Source organism: Pelophylax lessonae (genome assembly GCF_965119305.1).
Source record: "Pelophylax lessonae genome assembly, chromosome: 8".
NCBI classification, from domain to species: Eukaryota; Metazoa; Chordata; class Amphibia; order Anura; family Ranidae; genus Pelophylax; species Pelophylax lessonae.
The window spans coordinates 88637499-88660233 of record NC_138775.1 but is presented as its reverse complement, the minus strand read 5'-3'; the positions used below and the strand labels follow the sequence as shown (position 1 = coordinate 88660233).

The following is a 22735-nucleotide window of genomic DNA, read 5'->3' as shown; positions in this document are numbered from 1 at the left end:
CAAAAGCAAATTAATATTCGCTATTGTCACACTGCCTCTCCTCCCAGCCAATCATGAAGAGGGTTGTGAGACCCCTTTCCTGATTGGCCAAAAGGAGAAGCGATCTTACTGGCCAGTGGCCAGGAAGAGGCAGAAGAGACACGGCTGGAGGAGAAGGACAGCAGCTCAGCCATCCAACACTTCCTGGCTCGGTCAGGAGGAAGGAGGAGGTAAGGAGGCAGACCATTGGGGGAGGGGGGGGGCGTGTCGCCTGCCCACTGACTGAGACTGACGGAACGACCGACCGGGGAGGTGTGCATTGGTTTGCCACCTCCCCCCCGAATTACCGAGCACCAGCCGCCTCTGCCCAGACCCCCAATAAAGGGGGGGGGGGGAGGAAAGAAGTTTCCTCTTCGTCTGAACTTTCGGGAATGAACACCCAGCATCCCTTACATGAACCACCCTTTGCGGCTCTGCCCATCTGACCTTAATCATCCAATAAGGTAAAAACTTTGCCCCTTCACCACTAAAGGATCAAGGTTTAACCCTTCCTGGACCTGATCCTCACTTTAGTTATGCCGACCTTCTGTCTATTCTCCTTTCTGGGTCGCACTATTTATTTTGTTGTTTACAGGATCACTACTTTTCTTTTATACTTTTAAAATAATCAAGGACCAAACCTAACATTTAAAGAAAGAGAAGTAAAAGGATTGGGGCTCACAATAGGGACACTAGATGGCTTATACTCACACAGTTGGGATGTATTCCCCTGGAAAGGCATTAGTTGTGTAACTGATCAGCAGACATGTCTTACCGACAGCTCTGTAAAAGACAAACAAAAGAAAATTAGATATATTTGTATCTTGGGCTTCCAGTAAAGTTAGGCTTCGTGCATTTTTGAAGTTTAAAGCTTAAAGGGAATCTATAACCATTCAAATAAATGTGTACATTTACTTACATGATTTAAATGATCTTATCAATGCTTGTTTACATTTTAAAAAGGTATCTCTATGTATAGTGTGTAAATGTATATGTATATGAGTGCCACCATATTTTGTTATATTTGTGGTTTGCAAATCTACACAACTGTAATGCATTATTGCTTCTTCTCACAATGAAAGTTTTCGAATCTGCTGGCCTATTGAAAACAACGCATGACCCATGTGGCTAATATCTTACCTCAACAGTTTCTAAGCAGGAAGATTAAATGGGTCTGAGTCAATTGTGAACCCCATTTAGTGATTAATTAGAAATTATTTATTAAAGTGTTTTTTTACCCCAACATTTCATATTCCTGATATATGTCTGTTATACCAAGTACTTATGTTAGAACACATCCTGGTCTCTTTGCATTGCTTCCTTTGTGTAGAACAATATCCATCCCACCGTGGTCAGTGTTCTGGCTGTGCTGGAAGCATAGCCTGTCTGTCCTCCAATGATTAGACTTAAGCTGAAACGACCCCCCCCCCCCCCCCCCCGCACAGTTCTTCACTGGTAAGATCAGTGTACTGCTGTTTTTCTGCCTCCTGCTGACTGACACTCCTGTAGTCTTCACCCCCAGTTCTCTAAGCTTCCCATGCAGAGATTGTGTTCACAACAAAAAAAAAAAAAGCTATTTATAAAATATATATTTACACACAAAGACTTTGCCTTTCAGTTGTATTTTAAACTAAATAGGTTGTTTTACAAGTTGAGGGTTCACATAAAATACAAAAAAAAAACATGGATGAACGAGCATGTAAAATGTATCAAGAGATTTACAGTGAAAGTAAGCCCATGCCCCAATATATACAACCACAACTATCTAGAGATAAAGTAGGGGTTTCTAGGCTCGTTTGGGAGAAGGAAGACCAGATAACCAATACATTAAAATTGAATCGTTTATTGAATGTGTTTAAGAATTAATATACACACGGGGATGTATAAAGGCACATATAAAACATCCCTCATATGCAAAACATATGTAAAATGTAAAATTCCCACAAAAAATAAGTCTGTATTGTAATGTTACCATCCTTATAATGAGATCAGCGCACAAATCAAGCAATGAAGCCCAAGGAATTGTCTGTAGACTCCTGAGAAAGGATTGTATCAAGGCACAAATCTGGGGAAGGCTACAGAAAAATGTCTGCAGCATTGAAGGTACAATGAGCACAGTGGCCTCCAGGATTTATAAATGGAAGAGATTTGGAACCACCAGGACTCTTCCTAGAGCGGGCCACCCTGCAAAACTGAACCATCGGAGGAGAAGGGTCTTAGTCAGGGAGGTGATAAAGAACCTGATGGTCACTCTGACAGAGCTCCAGCGTTTCTCTGTGGAGAGAGGAGAACCTTCCAGAAGAACGACCATCTCTGCAACACTCTACCAAACGAGCCTGTATGTTAGAGTGGCCAGACAAAAGCCACTCCTCAGTAAACGGCACATGACAGCTCACCTGGGGTTTTCCAAAAGGCACCTAAAGGACTCTCAGACCATGAGAAACAAAATTGTCTAGTCTGAGGAAACAAAGATTGAACTCTTTGGCTTGAATGGCAAGCATCATGTCTGGAGAAAAGCAGGCACCGCTCATTACCTGGCCAATACCATCCCTACAGTGAAGCATGGTGGTGGCAGCATCATGCTGTAGGGTTGTTTTTCAGAAACTGGGAGACCAGTCAAGATCAAGGGAAAGATGAATGCAGCAATGTACAGAGACATCCTTGATGAAAACCTGCTCCACAGCGCTCTGGACCTCAGACTGGGGCGAAGCTTCATCTTCTAACCGGATGAGGACCCTAAACACATAGCCAAGATAACAAAGATAACTAAGAAGTGGCTAAGGGACAACTCTGTAAATGACCTTGAGTGGCCCAGCCAGACCCCAGGCTTGAGCCCAATTGAAAATCTCTAAAGAGATCTGAAAATGGCTGTGCACCAACCCACCCCATTCAACCTGATGGAGCTTGAGAGGTCCTGCACAGAAGAATGGGAGAAACTGCCCAAAAATAGGTGTGCCAAGCTTGTAGCATCATACTCAAAAAGACTTGAGGCTGTAATTGGTGCCAAAGGTGCTTCAACAAAGTATTGAGTAAAGGCTGTGAATACTTATGTACGTGTGATTTTTGTTTTTTATTTTTAATAAATTTGCAAAGTTTTCAACAAACTTATTTCATGTTGTCATTATGAGGGATTGTTTGTAGAATTTTGAGGAAAATAAAGAATTTAATCCATTTTGGACTAAGGCTGTTACATAACAAAATGTGGAAAAAGTGAAGCGCAATAGTCATCCCACCACAGGGGTCAGTGTGACTTGCAGAGCTCTTGCTATAGCCTCACCACTGCAACTTTGCTCTTGCTAGAGACTTGCCACGCAAATTTGCTACAAATTGGAAACGTGTCAACTAGAACTTGTGCTTCAAGTGCTCTGCAAGTGTACAACTTGCCAGTGAAAATGTGCAGCAAGTTAACAAGACCGACACAGACACAGATCGCAGGTTCAGCTAAGTTGAATCCTGTAATCTGTCACTGTCTGTCACATAGGAGATCCGCCTGCTTTGTTTACACAAACGGGCGAATTTCCTCACTAGATCCCCGACGATTGAGGAAGAGCGGCGGTGATCACCGCCTCTCCTCCCCTGGCCCGACTCCCGCTGTGTCTGAGTACAGCCGGAGCGAGCCTCCGGCAGCGCACGCGCGTCGCCGAGAGAGGGGAGAGTCTGGTGACATAGGTCTACGTCGCCAGACGGTAACGAGCCACTTTGCTGCAGTACCAGCCCAGTGAGCGGTCGGCAAGTGGTTAAATACTACCAAAAGAAAGTTCTTTTTGTGTGAAAAAAAATGATAAAAAATTTGATTGGGTACAGCGTTGCATGACTGAGTAATTATCATTCAAAATGTGAGATTGCTGAAAGCTGAAAATTGGTCTGGGCAGGAAGGGGGTATAAGTGCTCTGTATGGAAGTGGTTAAGTATGCCTCCAGAAACCCAGTCATTTCCCCTAGCTGAGTGCTGCCATATTGATCCTTGCACAGCATTGAGAAGGTGATACAAGAATTCCAATCCCAGCCCACACTAAAGACCTCTCTGTCCTTCCTATGACAGTCATGTGTCACTGTTCTCTGTGTACATCAGTAGTCAGGAGAAGCCATTAGAAAAGCTCATGAAGTCTTTGCTGTTGTTATAAAAATGAAATCTGCATATCAACAACTGCTTTGTTTAGTCCGCATGTTTTGGAGACAGAAACAGTTGATGGAGCAAATTATGAGGGCACCACTATATTTATATGGTAATGGAAAGGGTAAATTGAAGGACAGATGTCCTAACAGTTTGTTCACAACCGATAACAGCGATGAGTCATTGATATGATATTTACAACTGATAACCTCAACGAGTCATTTATGTGATATTTATAGAAGTAAATTAAAAAGGAAGACAAAAGAGGGGGACCAAAATCAAATATTAAAAATGAGACTAAAGGCCAGTATAAAAGTAAATTATTATTATTATTATTGCTACTATTTCGGCCCACAACAGGCCTTATCTTCCATTTGTAGCATTTGTTTAAGCCTGGTTCACACTTATGCAGTTTGCATATTCCAGGTGCATTTTGTGCTTTTCAATACACGTTTTTGATCCATTAAAGTCTATGGAACCAAAAACCCAACCTGCTGTTCCCTGGCCCATTCCTTAAAATGCATAGACGTGAACGTGACCCATAGGAAACCATTTTCAATGGACTGTAGTGTGTTTCTGCAAAACTGAAAATGCACTAAAAAATGAACCAGGCCTTAACAATTTGAAAGTAGGACCTGTTCCGGCCTATCACTTTTTTGCCAAGCTAACAGAATCAAAATCTCTTTATTGAGTGACCAAGGCTTTATTTACCATAGGGTATTAGTAGGCCAGTACCTAGACCAGGGATCCTCAAACTACGGCCCTCCAGCTGTTGCGGAACTACACATCCCATGAGGCATTGTAAAACTCTGACAATCACAGACATGACTAGGCATGATGGGAATTGTTGTTCCTAAACAACTGGAGGGCCATAGTTTGAAGACCCCTGACCTAGACAGTAAGGTTAGATGTTTCAAGGGTTTCTCTGTAATGAAAATGTTAAAAGGCTGACACAAGCACATGAAAAAAGGGTAGCAAAGCCAGAGTCACATCACAAGACAAGGGCTCTAATTGTTTAGCCACTATGCTGCTTTACACAGTTTGAGTCATTAAACTGAATGTATGATAAAATATGGCAGTTGGTCTCACATGGAAATTGTAACAAACAAAGTACACATGGATATGATGTGAAGATATGACATTTCCTGTATTTCAGATTAGATTCTCATGAAATGAATGGTTATTTACAAGATCAAAATATTCTTAGGGAAAAGTTAATAACATTTTTAAAGAGAAAGCAATATGTATTTCACTGCTTACTTTGAAATATTACTACAGGGTTAAGCAAACATGTTTTTTACACAACATTTATAAAATTTTGCTCATCATTTTTGTTGTAATATTAATCATGAAGATTTGCAGATTAGTCCCTAGAGCAGACGTCTTCAAACTCCAGTTGTTCAGGAACTACAATTCCCATCATGCCTAGTCATGTCTGTGAATGTCAGAGTTTTACAATGCCTCATGGGATGTTAAGTTCCGCAACAGCTGAAGGGCTTTAGTTTGGAGATCCCTGCCCTAGAGAGAGCTACCAGTAAAACTGGAACGCTGGATATACAGGTACAGTTTTTCAACCAGTGGGTTGAATTAAAAAAAAAAAAACCTGACAGATGCTATATCCACACAAGAGACTGGGACATTGAATTCTGACATTTTCCTCGGCAATGACTGGTGGTGACTTGGGGTTAAGTGTGGTGCATTGCAAAACAATTGCAGCATGTCTGCAATTTTGTTTTCAATGATTTTTATTGAAAATTTTTACAAAGTACACACAAAATGAGTGCAAAATATACACATAAAAAGCAGTGCATAATAACTGTGAGCAGTGGTACATCAGTAGCAAACAATAGCCAACACGGCTATAGGAGGTCAGCACAATAACATGGCAAAGGCCTATAACAGAAAACAGGAACCATAAGGTATCAGGAGAGACCATTACCATGGATAGACAGGTCCAGCTAACCCAAATATTTGGTCTCTCTTGGTGTAAGTCCCAGGGCTAGTGGCAAAATTGTGACCCTGCAGAGTCCTGCCCTAGCCTGAAGCCGGGAACAGGAGGTACAAAGCCGTTAGAAGACATTACCACTGAAAACCTCATAAAAGCAACGGTAAGAAGTTGTACAGAGAGAGTAATGGAAAGAGAGCCAAGAGAAAAAGGAGGAAAAAAGAAAAGAAGAAGAAGTAGTAGAATCGGACCCGACCCCGCCCCCGCGCCCCGCCCCCAGACCCACCGAATCTCTCAGGCACCCCCTGTGAGATAGGTAATCCACGATTCCCATACCTTGTCAAAAGCATGTCTGCAATTTTACACCATGCACTGCAACCCACTTTAAGGTAGCTCTGTGCTGTGAACAGGACATGTTTCCTTTGTGAGCCGGCATTGAGCCTATGTTCATCTATGTGGATCAACGCATTTCAACTAAAGTAGTTTGAATGAGTCCTTACCGTAAAAGGTTTATTGCATCCAGCCAAGTGATTGATTTATGCCTTGTACACACATTCAGATAATGGGACGACTTATCATTCGCATTTTGTTGCATGATACTAATATCGAATTCAACAATGCATATAAACGTAGGATTTTTTCGTACGTTTCTGGAAAAGCTTCCTGGCTGCGTAGCTACGTATGAGATGGTGCAAAACAAAAACAATGGCAGCCAGGCATTTTCCATGCTATTTTAGTGTTTCTGATCATGCGAGGTCTTTGTCGATCGATTTTGAGCGGACGTATACTGTACTGATTAAGCGACTGGCGTTCGCTAGGCTATCGTAGGACAGAAGTTTTCATGTTTGTCCCTTCGGATTTTGTTGGACGAACTGTCGTGATCGCTGTGGAAAGCTGTGTACTAACGATCAGATTATCATGCGATCAAGTCGAAAGCAATTATTTTCATCCGATTATCTGAACGTGTGTACGAGGCATTACTAAAACCGGCGAGTGCAAAATCTGGTGCAGCTGTACATGGCAGCCAATCAGCTTCTAATTTCAGCTTGTTCAGTTACACTTTGACAAAAAAAACTAGTTGCTCCAGCTGAACTATCAGCAAAGCACCTTGGCACTAAGGGGAATGTGGGTCTGGAGACCGAAATGTGAATGCCAGTTCATTGTGGAGATGGCATGTGTCTCCCAGAGGGGTTGAAGCCGCAGCATGCCCACACAGAGAGCCCCTAAGTGCTGCAGGTGAGCTTGGCCATGCTGAGTTTTCTGGTCCTAAGGATTCCTGGTGATGGTAAGTGTCACAGCTCTTTAAATCTGTGGCCTAAAAAGAAAGCGCAGTCACTACCACATACAAGTATCTAAAAAAAGATACTGCAGGAGATCAGCAGCAATAAAATGACTACAGTAGTGCCAATTAAGACAGCACTGATTGATTAAAATTGCTTTTGTTATGTCAAGCGACCTGGGGCAACACAAGTCGCCTCACAAGTCGTGCTAGTGTGAATGGGCTCTTAGTCTTTTTTTTTTCTTTTATTTACTAACTTTTTTTTTTAACTATTTCCCGACCGCACACTGTACATTTACTGCTGGCAGGTGGTACAGGCAGTCTGGACCACGCACATGTACATCATTCAGTCTGTTCTGGACACAGTGGACATCGCAATTCCATAATAAGAATGTGAACAAAAAATTATACTAATTTTATTTCTGTACAGTATTGCATGACCACGCAATTGTCAGTTAAAGTAGCACAGTGCTGAATACCAAAAAAAAGACCTGGTCATAAAAGGGGTAAAACCTTCGGAAGGTCAAATAGTTAAAGAAAAGGTCTCGAGGCATTTAGGCCAATTACGTCAGGGCCCCCGGTGCCTCTATGGATATGTGATGTGTATATCCCAGGAGGCATCAGTAGCAGTACACTCAATTCCATTTACCTAAGCAGGAGGAGGCGGGTCCAGTGGCGCATCAGTGGGAGGTGGTTACTGAATCCAGAAGAACCTCCCTACAACCCAGGGGAAAATGGTGGCACGGGACTCAAGCGCAGACAACAGATACTTAGTGGGACAATGTTGGAGTATATTTTCTGTGCAGAACACCACATCAGGTAAGCAGGAGGAAAAAATATTTATTGAGAGGAACCAACTAGACTGACTCCAGATCATGTGACCACTGTGACAGCCAATTACAGTGGTCACATGATTAGGCAGACCTTCCAACCCCTTGGTCAAATTGGTCCAGTAAAGGGACACTGAGGTGAGCAGGCATTGGTTTCAAAATGGACTTTCACCCAAAAAAAAACAAGTTATTTCCACCTGGCTCCACCCCCCTTGTGCTTTGACCTTTTTGTGCTGCACTTCCGCCTTTCTTGCCTAGGTGAGAATGATGTTGCACTCCTGGTGCCTTCACAGCACATGCACACTGCCAGATTCCATGCTTGTTCAGATATGCTGAAGGGCTTTATCCAGCCTATGGGACCTGTGGGGGAAACTCAGGATGTTGCACAAATGAACCACAGGTCTTTGCCAGTTCCCAAAGGCAGAGCCCTTTAGCACATATGCACATGGATTTTTAAAGATGGCAGTGTGCCAGTGAGGTTGGAGCCAGCATTACTGGACTGAAGTTCCTCTTTAATGTCAGTTAAATCCACTGAATTCAAAAGAATGGAAGGGGGTGGGGGCTTTCTCTAAACCCAATGTCAACAAGTATTACTGAGAAACTACTGCAAACCTTGAAATAGCGTCCAAATACAATTTCATGCAGATATATTCACTAAGTGTTGTCATTACTGCTGCTCTCCTTACCTTATCCCATCACTTTTATCCATGTACTGTATATAAAGTGCATTCCATAAAAGACAATCTGTCACAGCATAATTTATCTTATCTCCGCTGTTATGATCACTATAATTAGGTGTACATTGTCTTCATTCTGTGCCAAATTGTGACCAGAGAGACTCAACATGGTAATGGCATCAGTGTCAAAACTGATGCAAACAGTATTTATAAGGAATACAATCCACCTACATATATGTAATTTGCATACAAATGAAGCTTTTGCATTATTTACATTATGTTCATACTGCAAAGCTGAGGTGTATGAAATATGTCTTATTAGCAATAGCAATAGTGGTAGAATGGAAGATAGACAGGCTCCTGTAATAAAACATCATTAACGTGTAGCAGTTGAAGTGATGGTCTGCCAGTCATTTACAGAGCGCTGAATGCTTTCATAATCACTGCCATCCATTACAATGCATAAGCCAGAATATACATATCTGAAACACAAAGCCTGTTATTGCGTTTAAATGTTCTACATTTTTATGGAATCTCCCACCTGCTGACAAGGTTAGTATATTTCCTGCTCATTGGTGGTATGACGTTACTACTGCCGTGAAGCAGTGATCCCTTCATATTCCATATACTGTACACTATATTACCAAAAGTAAGTGTGGACCAGTTCTTTATGTTTACATTATTAAAGTTTTTTTCTAGATAAGTCTATGTGTGTCTTTATTTGTTTTTTGGGAAGTTGGGATGGAGAGAAAAATTGCATGGGGGGGCTTGAAAATCTCAGACTCTATTTACCCACACCCCCTTTAAGCCATGCCCAATATTCAGCACTATTTAAGTCATGTGCACATTTCACCACAGTGCCGCAAAACATTTGCACTTCATCCACACCAACACAATGCATGCCCCACCCCTAACTAACATACTACTCCACCTACACTGCCTTTCGGAAAAAAGTGTCCATAATTTTCTTTTTTTTAAATGTTGGGAACTATGTATATGGGATGAGCATATGGTTTTTGGGACACTCCCAGAAGATGATTGCACCAGGCTTTGCCTCCCCAGCACTTGTGGCCATGTGGCCGGAGGGCCTGAATTGCTGACATGGAGCTTTCCAATGGGAGATTTAAGAGTCTGAAGTCTGCATGGCAACCCTGGTTCTACCATAGCTGACAGAGGGAGAGTTTACAGTGCATCTGGTCTGGTATCACCGAGAAGGTTGAGAGTGGTGCTTCAGGAGCCTTGTGAGTACAGACATCCTAAGGATCCTTTGGCATTAAGCCCCCTCTTGTGCTCTAAGTCAGCTGAGGGCCCACATTAGGAAGAACACTGGCCAGTGTTCTTAGAGCTTTGTCCAGAACTGTCCACTACTTTTGTAAGGGACATTGCTCTATTCTGAAAATAGTTTGTTGCTGTGGTGCGAAGCCAGTGCATAGAGCCTGCCATTTGAACGAAAGGGTCACCAAGAAACTGACTGCTGAGTGAGTGCAGAGCCGAGGGCTCTTCCCCTTCTCCCCATATCTACTGTATTTACTATGCGGGCTGAGTGCACTTTCCTGCAGTTAGACACAAGCTCTGTCCAGTGTGGGGCTTCTCATGCTTCCATTTCCAGGGACAGGGCTGATAATTGGGGACCTCAGTCTAGTCCCATCCTGGCATAATTACTGCATTGTCCTGTGCTCACATGTGAAATGTTCCAGCAATTTCAGCCATAGAAATAAGTTGTATGAAGGTGGTGTGCACTCAGTAGCCTGCATATCTGATATCTTCATCTCTATTTGTGGTGTGTCTGTGGGTTACATTGAACCTTTTTGGCACTTTTGTAATTAAAAGGTGAGTGAAAGGGTCGTAGAACACACAGTGCCACGTCGTCAGCAGTTTGGATGGGGTTGGCTTTAGCAGAGCTGATGGTTTTTGGATATTGATGCCGTACACTGTTCCACTGACACTGTCCACTGACCTACTGAAACCTTCCTCTGCCCTACTGGCACCGCCCTCTGACCTAACGACACCATCCTCTGCCATCCTCTAAAACCATACACTGTCCCACTGACCCCTTCCACTGCCCTATTGACACAGTCCTATGCCCCACTGACACCATCCACTGCTCTAAAAACACTGTCCACTGCTCTACTGACACCGTCTACTGTCCCACTGACACCGTTCACTGCCCTTCTGACACTGTTCACTGCCCTTCTGACACTGTTCACTGCCCTTCTGACACCGTTCACTGCCCTACTGACACCGTTCACTGCCCTACTGACACCGTACACTGTCCTACTGACACCATTCACTGTCCCACTGACACTACACTGCCCTAATGACACCATCCACTGCCCTAATGACACTGTCCACTGTTCTACTGACACGCTTCACTGTCCCACTGACCCTGTCCACTGCCCTACCGACACTGTCCATGGCCCTACTGACACCGTCCACTGCCCTACTGACACCATCCATTGCTCTACTGACACTGTCTACTGCCCTACTGACACTGTCCACTGCTCTTCTGACAAAGTCCACTGCTCTACTGACTCCGTACACTGCCCTACTGACACCGTCCATTGCTCTAATGACACTGTCCAATGCCCTACTGACATCGTCCACTGCCCTACTGACATCGTCCACTGCCCTACTGACACCATCCACTGCCCTACTGACACTGTCTACTGCTCTACAGACACTGTCTACTGCCCTACTGACACTGTCTACTGCCCTACTGACACTGTCCACTGCTCTATCGACAAAGTCCACTGCTCTACTGACTCCGTCCTCTGCCCTACTGACACCGTCCATTGCCATACTGACACTGTTGAATGCCCTACTGACACCGTCCATTGCTCTACTGACACTGTCCACTGCCCTACTGACACCATCCACTGTCCTATTGACACTGTCTACTGCCCTACTGACACTGTCCACTGCTCTACCGACAAAGTCCACTGCTCTACTGACTCCGTCCACTGCCCTACTGACACCGTCTATTGCCATACTGACACCGTCCACTGCTTTACTTACACTGTCCACTGCCCAACCGACACTGTCCATTGTCCTACTGACACCATCCACTGCTCTACTGACTGACACTGTCCACTTTTAAGGTAGGTTAAGTTTTGACAATGCTATAGTGTATGCTACAAAAAACAAAATTACAGTGTGTTGCTAAAGTGTCCAGGTTTGGCTTAAAGAAAAGATGGCAACCCTAGGCCTTGTGTGAAATATTCTGTGAGTGGCTGCGCATTAAAAAGTGGGACAGACCCGGGCAAAATACCAGGGGCTCCTGTGGGGGTAGCGCTACACTGATATGTTTTGTTTGCAGGTTCAGATTTGGGACATCAAATTTGCTTACTGACAATTTTTGAGATTTAGGGGAAATTCAAGCACAGAAGATGGGTGCAAGGAAGAAAATTATAGGCATTTAGCAGATAGATTACCTTCCTGGGACCAAACATTTTTGAGTTTAGCTGAAGTGCACCTTTGAATTAGCTCTGAACAAGCTGCAATCTGTTCTCAAGAATAAAAGGAATTACATAAATTAACCACTTGCTGACCGCCCGCCGCAGATATACTGCGCGACGGTCTGCTGTTGTAAACACAGCAGACCATTGTTCTCTCTGGAATGAACACAGAGAGCCTGTGATCCTCCTATTTAGGATCACAGGTCTCTGTATTGATTCCAGAAGTCCCTCCCCCATACAGTTAGAAAACACTCCCCTAGGCTCACACTTAACCCTTTGATCACCCATGGGTTAACCCCTTCTCTGCCAGTGTCATTTTTACAGAAACAGTGCATATTTTAGCACTGATTACTGTAGTCACTCATCCCCCCCAAAAGTGTCAAACATATCAGTCAGGGGCCACAATGTCGCAGTCCCGCTAAAAATCGCATTTGTAAAAAAAATAAAATAAATATAATAGCACTGCCCCCTTGAGGACTGCTGGATATCACACTTATCAAGTCCCCCTGGGTTACTGTTAGCAACTGCAGCCTGCACAATTTAACTCCTCTCTTCCTGACTCAGTCAATAAACAGTCTACGGTTTGTAGTGTATTTTTTTTTAAGTAGGGATGGGAGAAGGGAAGAGTGGGATACTCCACAATTGAACTATTCACAAAAGATGAGGACTCCTGTATATAGATGCCACCAGGCTGATGATTCACATTGCCACTAGTTGAATTATAGGATTAAGTCTCTGAGTGCATGACTTGATTGAGTAACTATCTTCTGGTTACTCGCCTAGCAACCCCTTTCACTCCACCAGCTGACACCAGTCATCTGACTATACTACTCCGGGGTGTCCCCCTCTTAGGTCAGGCCCCTAGACACCATCCCCTGTACTCACAATACTGTTTTTCTAGGGCCTCCAGTGTCTCAAACCCTCCAGGCAGTTATTTTGGAACTCTGGGTTCAGCTCCTTCCTTCTGTTCCACCAGGCCGTCCGCCTGAGACCACACACCAACTGCCACAGAGGAGGAGGCAGCCGCCACCCTCCTTCTGGGACTCTGCTCACCAGCCAAAGACCCCAAGCACATGTGCTCCTGGCTTTTATACCACACCCCAGAATGCACTGAGACAACCAGTCTATGCCAATCACTGAGGCTGTATCCAAATCTGTGTACCCATTGGCCTGGTTTCCTCCACTGTCCAATATGCCTCCCTATTGGACTAGTGTGAAACACTTCCTAGACCAGATGAATCACACACACTGAGCACCCTAAGCAGACCTAGCTCACAGATCCTGCTCTCTGTTAAGCAAAAAGCAATAAAGAAAGTGCCTGCTGCTTCTCTGATAGGCAGACAGAGCCAAAAACTATACTCTCTTTTAAGCACCTACCTAGGAGGGTGTTACAAAAAAAATGACATAAATGTTTCCCATAGTTTGTAGACACAATACCTTTTGCACAACCCAATCAAAATACGCTTATTGGGATTTTTGTTACCAAAAATTTGGCGCAGAATACAAATTGGCCAAAAAGGATGAAAAAATTAGATTTTTTTTTTTTTGGGGGGGGGGGGGGGGGGAATGTTGTATAGTAGAACGTGAAAAATATATTTTTTTTGGTGCTCTTTTTTTGTTTATAGCACAAAAAATAAAAATTGCACAGGTAATCAAATACCACCCAAAGAAAGCTAAATTTGTGGGGAAAAAAGGACTACAATTTTAATAGGGTACAGCGTTGCATGACCGCGCAATTTTCAGTTAAAATAATGAAGTGCCGAATCTCCAAAAGAATGGCCTGGTCATTAAGGTGGCAAAACCTTCCAGTCCAGAAGTGGTTAATTTGAAAATCTTTGTCCCTCTCATTCTCTTACTTGGTTGTCAGGATTTACTCTGAAACATCTTGTTTTTCTAATAATCTACTAATCACATTTTATAGTGTTGGACAAAGTATAGAAGTGCTAGAAAATCTGTCTGTTTTTTTTTTTTATAGGTGTTTGTGTCCATTTCAGTCCTGGCAATCGGTAACAGAGAAGCAGAATTAAACCCTCCTATCCTTTATAACCAAAGAGGTTGCTTTTGTTTAACCACTTAAGGACCGTTCCATGTAGATATACAGTGGCAGGGCGCCCCTCCTGTGCGAAATCACGTACCTGTACGGTATTTTGTGCAGTGGGTCTTGGGCGCGCGCCAAAGCGACCCACTACCGCTGTGTCCAATCAAAAAAGACACGATGTCCGCCGGGACCCGCTGATCTTTCTCAGGAGAGGCAGAATAGCGGTCTGCCTATGTAAACAAGGCAGACCGCCATTCTGTGAGAGGGGAAGATGGAGATCATGTGTTCCTGCTAAACCGGAACACAGATCTCTGTCTTCCTCAAGTCAAAACATCCCCACACAGTTAGAAAGCACTCCTTAGGAGCACACTTAACCCTTTCATCGCCCCTGATGTTAACCTTTTCCCTTCCAGTGTCATTAGTACAGATCACTGTAATAATGTTATTGGTCCCCAAAAAGTGTCAAAAGTGGCAGTTAGGTGTCCTATTTCTCTACCGCAATTACACAGTCCCACTAAAAATCGCTAATCACCATGATTACTAGTAAAAAAATAAATAAATAAAAATTACAATAATATATTAAATAGTTTGTAGACGCTAAAACTTTTGCGCAAACCAATTAACATACGGGATTTTATTTACAAAAAATATGTAGCAGAATACATATTGGCCTAAACTGATGAAGAAATTTGATTTTGTAAATTTTTTTAATGGGTATGTTGTATAACATAAAGTAAAAAATATAGTTTTTTTTTTTTAAATTGTTGTTTTTTTTTTGTTTTTTGTTTATAGTGCAAAAAAATAAAAACAGCAGAGGTGATTAAATACCAGCAAAAGAAAGCTCTATTTATGGGGAAAAAAGGACATCAATTTATTTGGGTACAGTGTCGCACGACGCAATTGTGAGTTATAGTAACGCAGTGCCGTATCATAAAAAGGAGATGGTCATAAATCCAGCCCTGTCCACCATCCCTGACCACCTGGGGAGAAGATGCTGAGTTCTAAGAGAGTGCCTGCTGGCTCCAAGCCCCAGGGAGCTCTTTACTGGGCACTAACAGGGAGAATACATACTGTATAAAATAGAAAAAAACAACTGCGCTAATCCAACCGAAGTATATGTGTGAAGCAGCGACTTCAAGTGTGACCAACACCCCAAAGAACAATAATAAATAAAAGTCGCGCTAAAAATGATCAAACATTTAGATGAAAGATGTGTTTCATACAGTGAAAATTGATAAATAAATTGTCCATAAAGTCCATGAAAAACCAAATATAATGAACGTGACTGGGGATATCCGTGTAGATGAAAGGCTTACCAGAAATCAATAAAAACCGTGCCAAATGATAGCATCGACTCCAGAGATTCGGCAGAGGCTGTACACGATAGATCTCGCAATCTCAAACGATCCCCTCAATGGTATTGTTGTATGTGAAAAAAAATTCATAACGCCATAGCGTAAAACCAAAATAACAGATGGTAAAAGATATAGCACTCTATATATATATATATGTAACACCAAAACTCCAGTGATAATAAAGTGCTCATAAAAAATGAATTAACATGAAATCCAAGTGTTATGGTATGGGGTAAGTGAGACATCCACCACCAAGACAGACCAATAAGATACTCCTTACCAAATGTAAAAAGTGACAGGCTAAATGATAAATCCAGACGCCTCCACCGATAGGAATGCAGCTTACCGGAAAAGAGTAGTGTAAGCGCTCATAGAGAAAATCCACAAAGGATCCCAAACATGCTAAAGCTGTATCCTCAACACCAACACTAAATATCCTTACCAGATGATGGTATAAAGTAGGCGGATAATGATGGTAAATGTATGCAGAGGACTGAAGACCGGATCTCTTATACCAGCCAATAGGGGCTCAAGATTTGAGAACGATGTACACAAGATTTCAACCATGAAATGAAAGAAGGGGCGCCATAGCATAAAATCCCACAAAATGTATTAAAAAGAAGAATCACACTTACAATGTTGGATGAACACTAGGCAAGGGAGAGAAGAAACAGCCGCCGGCCGGACGGCTCCACTCGCCCATACTTCCTGAACGCTGGTGAGGGTGACGTCAGCACGCCGTGACCCGACGCGTTTAGTCAGAGATGACGATATCAAAGCGACCAGATTTTCAGCTGTCATTTTATGTATGGATGAAGGTATTGTGTATTTTTGGGAAGCTGTGGTTTACAACACTTCATTACTTGAAGATGCTGCTGGAAGAAAAACACTTTGTGATGATCCAGGAGCAGAAGAAGGAGTGTTTCTGGAATGAGAACTTTGGAGGGAAAAGCTATTTGCACTTTCACTTTGGTCCTCATCATGTCATTCCATAAAGTATTTTTTGGCACCTCTGGCATGCAAGAATGTGTTTTGTCATCCTCGTAGCATTTGGAAAAGAATATTTATTTTTGCAATATCTGAAAATTGCAGCTTTGCTCTCAGCAGAAATTGCACTGTGGACATGTTTCTAAACTCTAGATGTTTGTCTCACCAGTTTAATAACCAGACTATAGGTAAACATTATGCTATGATGGTGGAGAACATTAATAGGAATCACCCAACTGTAGGAGGTATATAATTGAACCCACAGGCAAACTAAACTGGAGCCTTTCCCCTGCAGTGCCCCTTAGTGGCAGAAATGCATATACACTATATTACCAAAAGTATTGGGACACCTGCCTTTACACACACTTAAACTTTAATGGCATCCAGCCTTAGTAAGACCGTCCACAAGGTTTAGGAGTGTGTCTATGGGAATGTTTGACCATTCTTCTAGAAGCCATTTGTGAGGCCAGTCAAGTTCCTCCACACCCCAAACTCACTCAACCATGTCTTTATGGACCCTGCTTTGTGCACTGGTCCAAATCATTTGGTGGAGGGGAGATTATGGTGTGGAGTTGTTTTTCAGGGGTTAGGCTTGGCCCCTTAGTTCCACTGAAGGGAACTCTTAAGGTGTTAGCATACCAAGACAATTTGGACAATTTCATGCTCCCAACTTTGTGAGAACAGTTTGGCGATGACCCCTTCCTGTTCCAACATAACTGTGCACCAGTGCACAAACAGAGTCCATAAAGACATGAATGAGCAAGTTTGGGGTGGATGAATTTGACTAGCCTGAACAGAGTCCTGACCTCAACCCAGAACACCTTTGAGATGAATTAGAGCAGAAACTGCAAGCCATGACTTCTTGTTCACATCATTGCCTGACCTCACATATGCGCTTCTAGGAAAATGGTCAAACAATCCCATAGACACACTCCTAAACCTTGTGGATATCCTTCTCAAAAGATGTATGAAAAGACAAAGAGAGAGGGATGAGAGGGTCCCACAGCAAACTAGGGTCTCTACAATCTCTCACATGGCAATGGGATCCCATTGCCATGTGAGAGATTGTAGAGACCCCAGTTTGCTGTGGGACCCTCTCATCCCTCTCTCTTTGTCTTTTCATACACATTTTTTAGGGATGAGGCAATAGTGGTATCCTTAGTATGTCTCATTCATCCTTTATCCTTCTCAAAAGAGTTGAAGCTGTTATAGCTGCAAAGGGTGGGCCAACTCAATATTGAACCCTACAGACTTATACTGGGATGCCATTAAAGTTCATGTGCATGTAAAGGCAGGTGTCCCAATACTTTTGGTAATATGGTGTGTCTCTTGTTTGAGAACTGCATTGAGAAATACAGTGTTGCTTTAATTGTAACCCAGGATTTTCTTGAGAGAACTTATTCAACATTTAATAATTGAAGACTTTACATACATTTTTAGAAATCTTTAATTAGGTTTTTCATGTTATATAGTTTGAATACCATGTCATAGATATATTATTTATCATTGTAAAATAACATATTCTGTACATTTTTCAATTTCTGTGGCTTTAAAAAAAAAAACTGAATTTTTTTCTCCCCCAATTTTTGTTTTTTTCTGGGCCTTTTTATTTCTAGACAGGACTGCCTGTGTTCTCCATTGGTGGTCCTGTGTATACCACTTCTGTGGCGTTATCTGACTGAATTTGGATTGTATGACCCTCAAGTCAAGATGTCCAGCATTATGTGGACAACTAAATCACTTGGAACTAAAAAATGTAATTGGACATGATTCAGACTTCTTCGAATTCCCCTGCACTAACAGATGTCTAGCACTCCTCCCGAGCCCTTCAGGCTAGCATTCATTTTTAAGATTTTCCGAAACATTTGGAGGAAGGATTTCTAAAGCAAGATTCTTGAGCCACCAGGCTATAGACAATCTAGTGTTTGGTGTCAGAGAAGTTGATTTGTCTACAGACTGAATACATTTTCCCACAATGAAAGAATGTTGTGCTGTAGGGATCTGGAGTGGAATTGAACAAATTGAACTGACCCAAAAAAGGTTACCATTAAACCCAGAACTTTCATGCACAATTGCAGAGTGGGACAGCCACTGGATTTTAGAGCCCAAGTCTGGGGTCAAAGAGTTGGACAATTTTCTTGGAGAAGAAAAACTGTTCTTTTTACACTGTGGTTGGTTTCTATGTAACATTGTATCTTTCATTTTCTTACTAAGCATTTTCATTATGCAATGTCTGGGTTTGTGGACACACTTATACCCCCCACTTATACCCCCGGCACCAGCAAAGCAGCCCTTAAAAAATTGCCTGGAGCCACCTCTGTCTGGAGCTATCTATAGTTAAGATATTAAACACTGCTGCGGATACAGATTTAGCTTGGAGTTACAGCAAACAGTCTCTAAAAAAAAGGTTAGAAAAACATACAGTATATTATAGCTACTAACAATGATTTTATCAAAGTTTGTGGTTGCTAATTTAAGAAGCCAGAACCCCAGTATCTCACAAAAGTGAGTACACCCCTCACATTTTGTTTATTATATCTTTTCATGTGACAACACTGAAGAAATTACACTTTGCTACAATGTAAATTAGTGAGTGTACAGCTTGTATAACAGTGTAAATTTGGTATCCCCCTCAAAATAACTCAACACACAGCCCTTAATGTCTAAACCGCTGGCAACAAAGTGAGTACACCCCTAAGTGAAAATGTCCAAATTGGGCCCAAAGTCTCAATATTTTGTGTGGCCACCATTAGTTTTCAGCACTGCCTTAAGCCTCTTGGGCATGGAATTCACCAGAGCTTCAGAGGTTGCCACTAGAGTCCTCTTCCACTCCTCCATGAGGACATCATGGAGCTGGTGGATGTTAGAGACCTTGCGCTTCTCCACATTCTGTTTGAGGATGCCCCACAGATGCTCAATAGGGTTTAGGTCTGGAGACATGCTTGGCCAGTTAATCACCTTTACCCTCAGCTTCATTAGTGTCAAGGTCTTACCTTGCCCTCCTGTTGGCAGCCATCTTGGACATATGCAGACTGCTGCCTCTTATAGACTCTGATTGCATCATCACTTGCCTGCTGCCTGGGCGTCGCACAGTGATGATGCTGCATGCCTGACTATATCTATCACCTGATGAATTGTGGGTCCCGACTTGCATGACTACCCGCTTCTGGACTTGACCCCGGCTTGTTCCTGCTCCCACTTCCTCACTCTTGCAGTGCGTTTATTGTGGTTTGTTCCAATAAACTGGTTTATTTTACCTGCATCCCTGTGTGGTCTGGTTTCCTGGCTCCCTGACATTTATCAAGGCAGTGGTCGTTTTGAAGATGTGTTTGGGGTCGTTATCATGTTGGAATACTGCCCTGCAGCCCAGTCTCTGAAGGGAGGGGATCATGCTCTGCATCAGTATGTCACAGTACATGTTGGCATTAATGGCTACTGTAGCTCGCCAGTACCAGCAGCACTTATGCAGCCCCAGACCATGACACTCCCACCACCATGCTTGACTGTAGGCAAGACAAACTTGTCTTTGTACTCCTGATTGCCGCCACACACGTTTGACACCATCTGAACCAAATATGTTTATACGTTATTTTGAAGGGAAAGCAAATTTACACTGGTATACAAGCTGTACGCTCACTACTTTACATTTTAGCAAAGTGTAATTTCTTCAGTGTTGTCACTTGAAAAGATATAATAAAATATTTACAAAAATGTGAGGGGTGTACTCACTTTTGTGAGATACTATATCAGTCCTGGAAATTTCAAATGAAGCTTTTTGTGATAAGAGAGGGTACATGGAAGCATATATAAGAGCACAAAGCAAACCTACCTACGGAGACAAATAAAGATTACAAAGCTCAACGTACTGAGCATAGATGGTGATCAAATTGTTACATATTCTAGTGTGAATCTGCAAAAGAAATGTGGGAGGATCTATAGAAAGTACACAAGAGAGAAAATCTTAGCAATAAACTGTACTGAATTATAAAGCTGTACCTGACTAATCTAAGCACGTGCTGGCCGAATGCCTGCATGGTATAGGAGAAGAAAAGTCAAGACCTTTAGTAGCACTGCTGCTCAGGTCTCCCAGACAGTTATGGGACACCTGTTACAGCATGTGGTGCTCACCCAGATGATGATCCCACCCTGGAATATGTTAAATGCAAGATTATGGATGAATATTAGCAAATGCTTCAAAGGCAGAGCCTGCACTAAGAACCAAATACCACAATAATAGTAAAATGCAGCTCTAAACACAAATTCCTTGTGTGAAAAAGACAGGTATAAAGACTGTTTGGGTCGTTCCCTTCAAAGAGGGGCCTCATCATTTCTCATCTGGTGCACTGACCGTAGAGCTACAATGACTAGTGAAAAAAATGTCTTCACTCAGCTCTGTTTCCCTGAAAATAAGTCCTACCCCAAAAATAAGACCTAGCGTTATTTTCGGGAATGGCTGCAATATAAGCCCTACCCGAAAATAAGCCCTAATTAAAATTGTTGTAAAAACATGTAATCTATTTTGTAAAAAGTTTATATAATGTGCAGTGTGTCTCCCTCTGTAACTTTATTGTAGCAAATACTTTATTTATCGCGCCGTTGGGCGCTCACGTAAATCACCGGAGATTTAATCCTCTCCTCCTAGCTGACGTCAGTGGACTCTCCTTCTTCAGGGAAAAAGAGCTCTGGCGGATCAGGTGAGCACCCTGCAGCGCTGTAAATAAGGTCTTTTTCACTATAAAGTTTCAAGAGGAGACACACTGCGCATTATATAATCCTTTTACAAAACCGATTACATGATTTTAAGATGCGTTAAACAAGGTTTATTTTTGGGATTACAGAATATCATAATGCTGACCCCTAAGCTGATGGGGAGAGAAGAAATGTTTATTAAAAATATTTTATTATTTTATTCCAGGTTTTTTAGAACATAGAGAGGGGTAAATGGCACAGCACAAGCACTGTGCTGTCTATCATGGTTTAAAGGATCGGGATTTTTTTCTTTTTTTTTTTTTTTTTTAGGGTTACAACCAAATTAAGATCATCATGATGACATAACTGTATTTGAATAAATGTAGATTATTGTACATACTGTAAATAAATAAGACATCCGCTAAAAATAAGCCCTAGTGTGTTTTTTGTAGCCAAAATTATTATAAGACCCGGTCTAATTTTCAGGGAAACACGGCATCAAGGCAAGAAATAAAGAATTGCAAAACCTAATACTCAGCATATGGGCTCAGAAAGAAAAAGAAAAGGCTAAATACACTGTCTTCTATTCCAAACAGTTACCAGAAAGATACTTATCAATGATGTGCTCACTCTTGAAAGTAACCACCTGTTAGTAAAGAAGCTCTCCAAGCAAAAATATCACATTCAGAGGTAACAGCTCTTTAGCCACAAAACAAAGTTGCATACGAGCTAAAGGAAAAATCATACACAAACTGTATCAGCTGAAGTGCACTCAATTGGTTAACATTGTTAAAGAGGAAAAACATTTGAACTGTGTCTACATCTGTCTTAAACACAGGAATCCTAAAACTATTAAAAAGTAGTCTGAAGGGTGGCATAAAAAATGACCAATGCAGTCATATAATGAAATGAATCAGTTGCATAACAGTAAAAAATGACTGGGATTTTTTTTCCCAAAAGTAGCAACTGCAGAGCTCAACAAATCCAGGAATTCACTCTATGTGGTCTTATGAAAGCTCAGACTCCAGGAAAGAAACGGCATACTGTGCTCTGCCTGTTACACAGAAAATTTGTAGTTCGAGATAAACATAAACAATATCTTTTTTTTGTATACAAACTTTTTTATTAGGGTGAAAAAATTGTGGTACAAAAGCGTATATTAACAGTGAGGTAAACAACAATAAACAATAGTCATTGTAAGGGCTCTTTCACACGGGCGTTCCGTATGTCCGTTTTTCATCCCATCCGTTTGCGGATGAAAAATGGACATAATGTATCTCTATGTAAATACGGATGTCATCGGATGATCATCCTCTGACATCCATTTTTTGTCAGTTCAGTTCAGTTCA

The 22735-nt window shown here is 42.1% G+C and overlaps 1 protein-coding gene across 1 annotated transcript in view; it reads right to left on the bottom strand.

Annotated features, from left to right (window-relative positions):
* RAC2 (Rac family small GTPase 2) overlaps window positions 1-22735 on the bottom strand; it is a 126438-nt gene that overhangs the window by 60989 nt on the left and 42714 nt on the right. The window contains exon 2 of the mRNA XM_082265418.1: window positions 730-801. Within this exon, the coding sequence (XP_082121544.1) occupies window positions 730-801 (72 nt within the window). The remainder of the gene's footprint in view (window positions 1-729; window positions 802-22735) is intronic.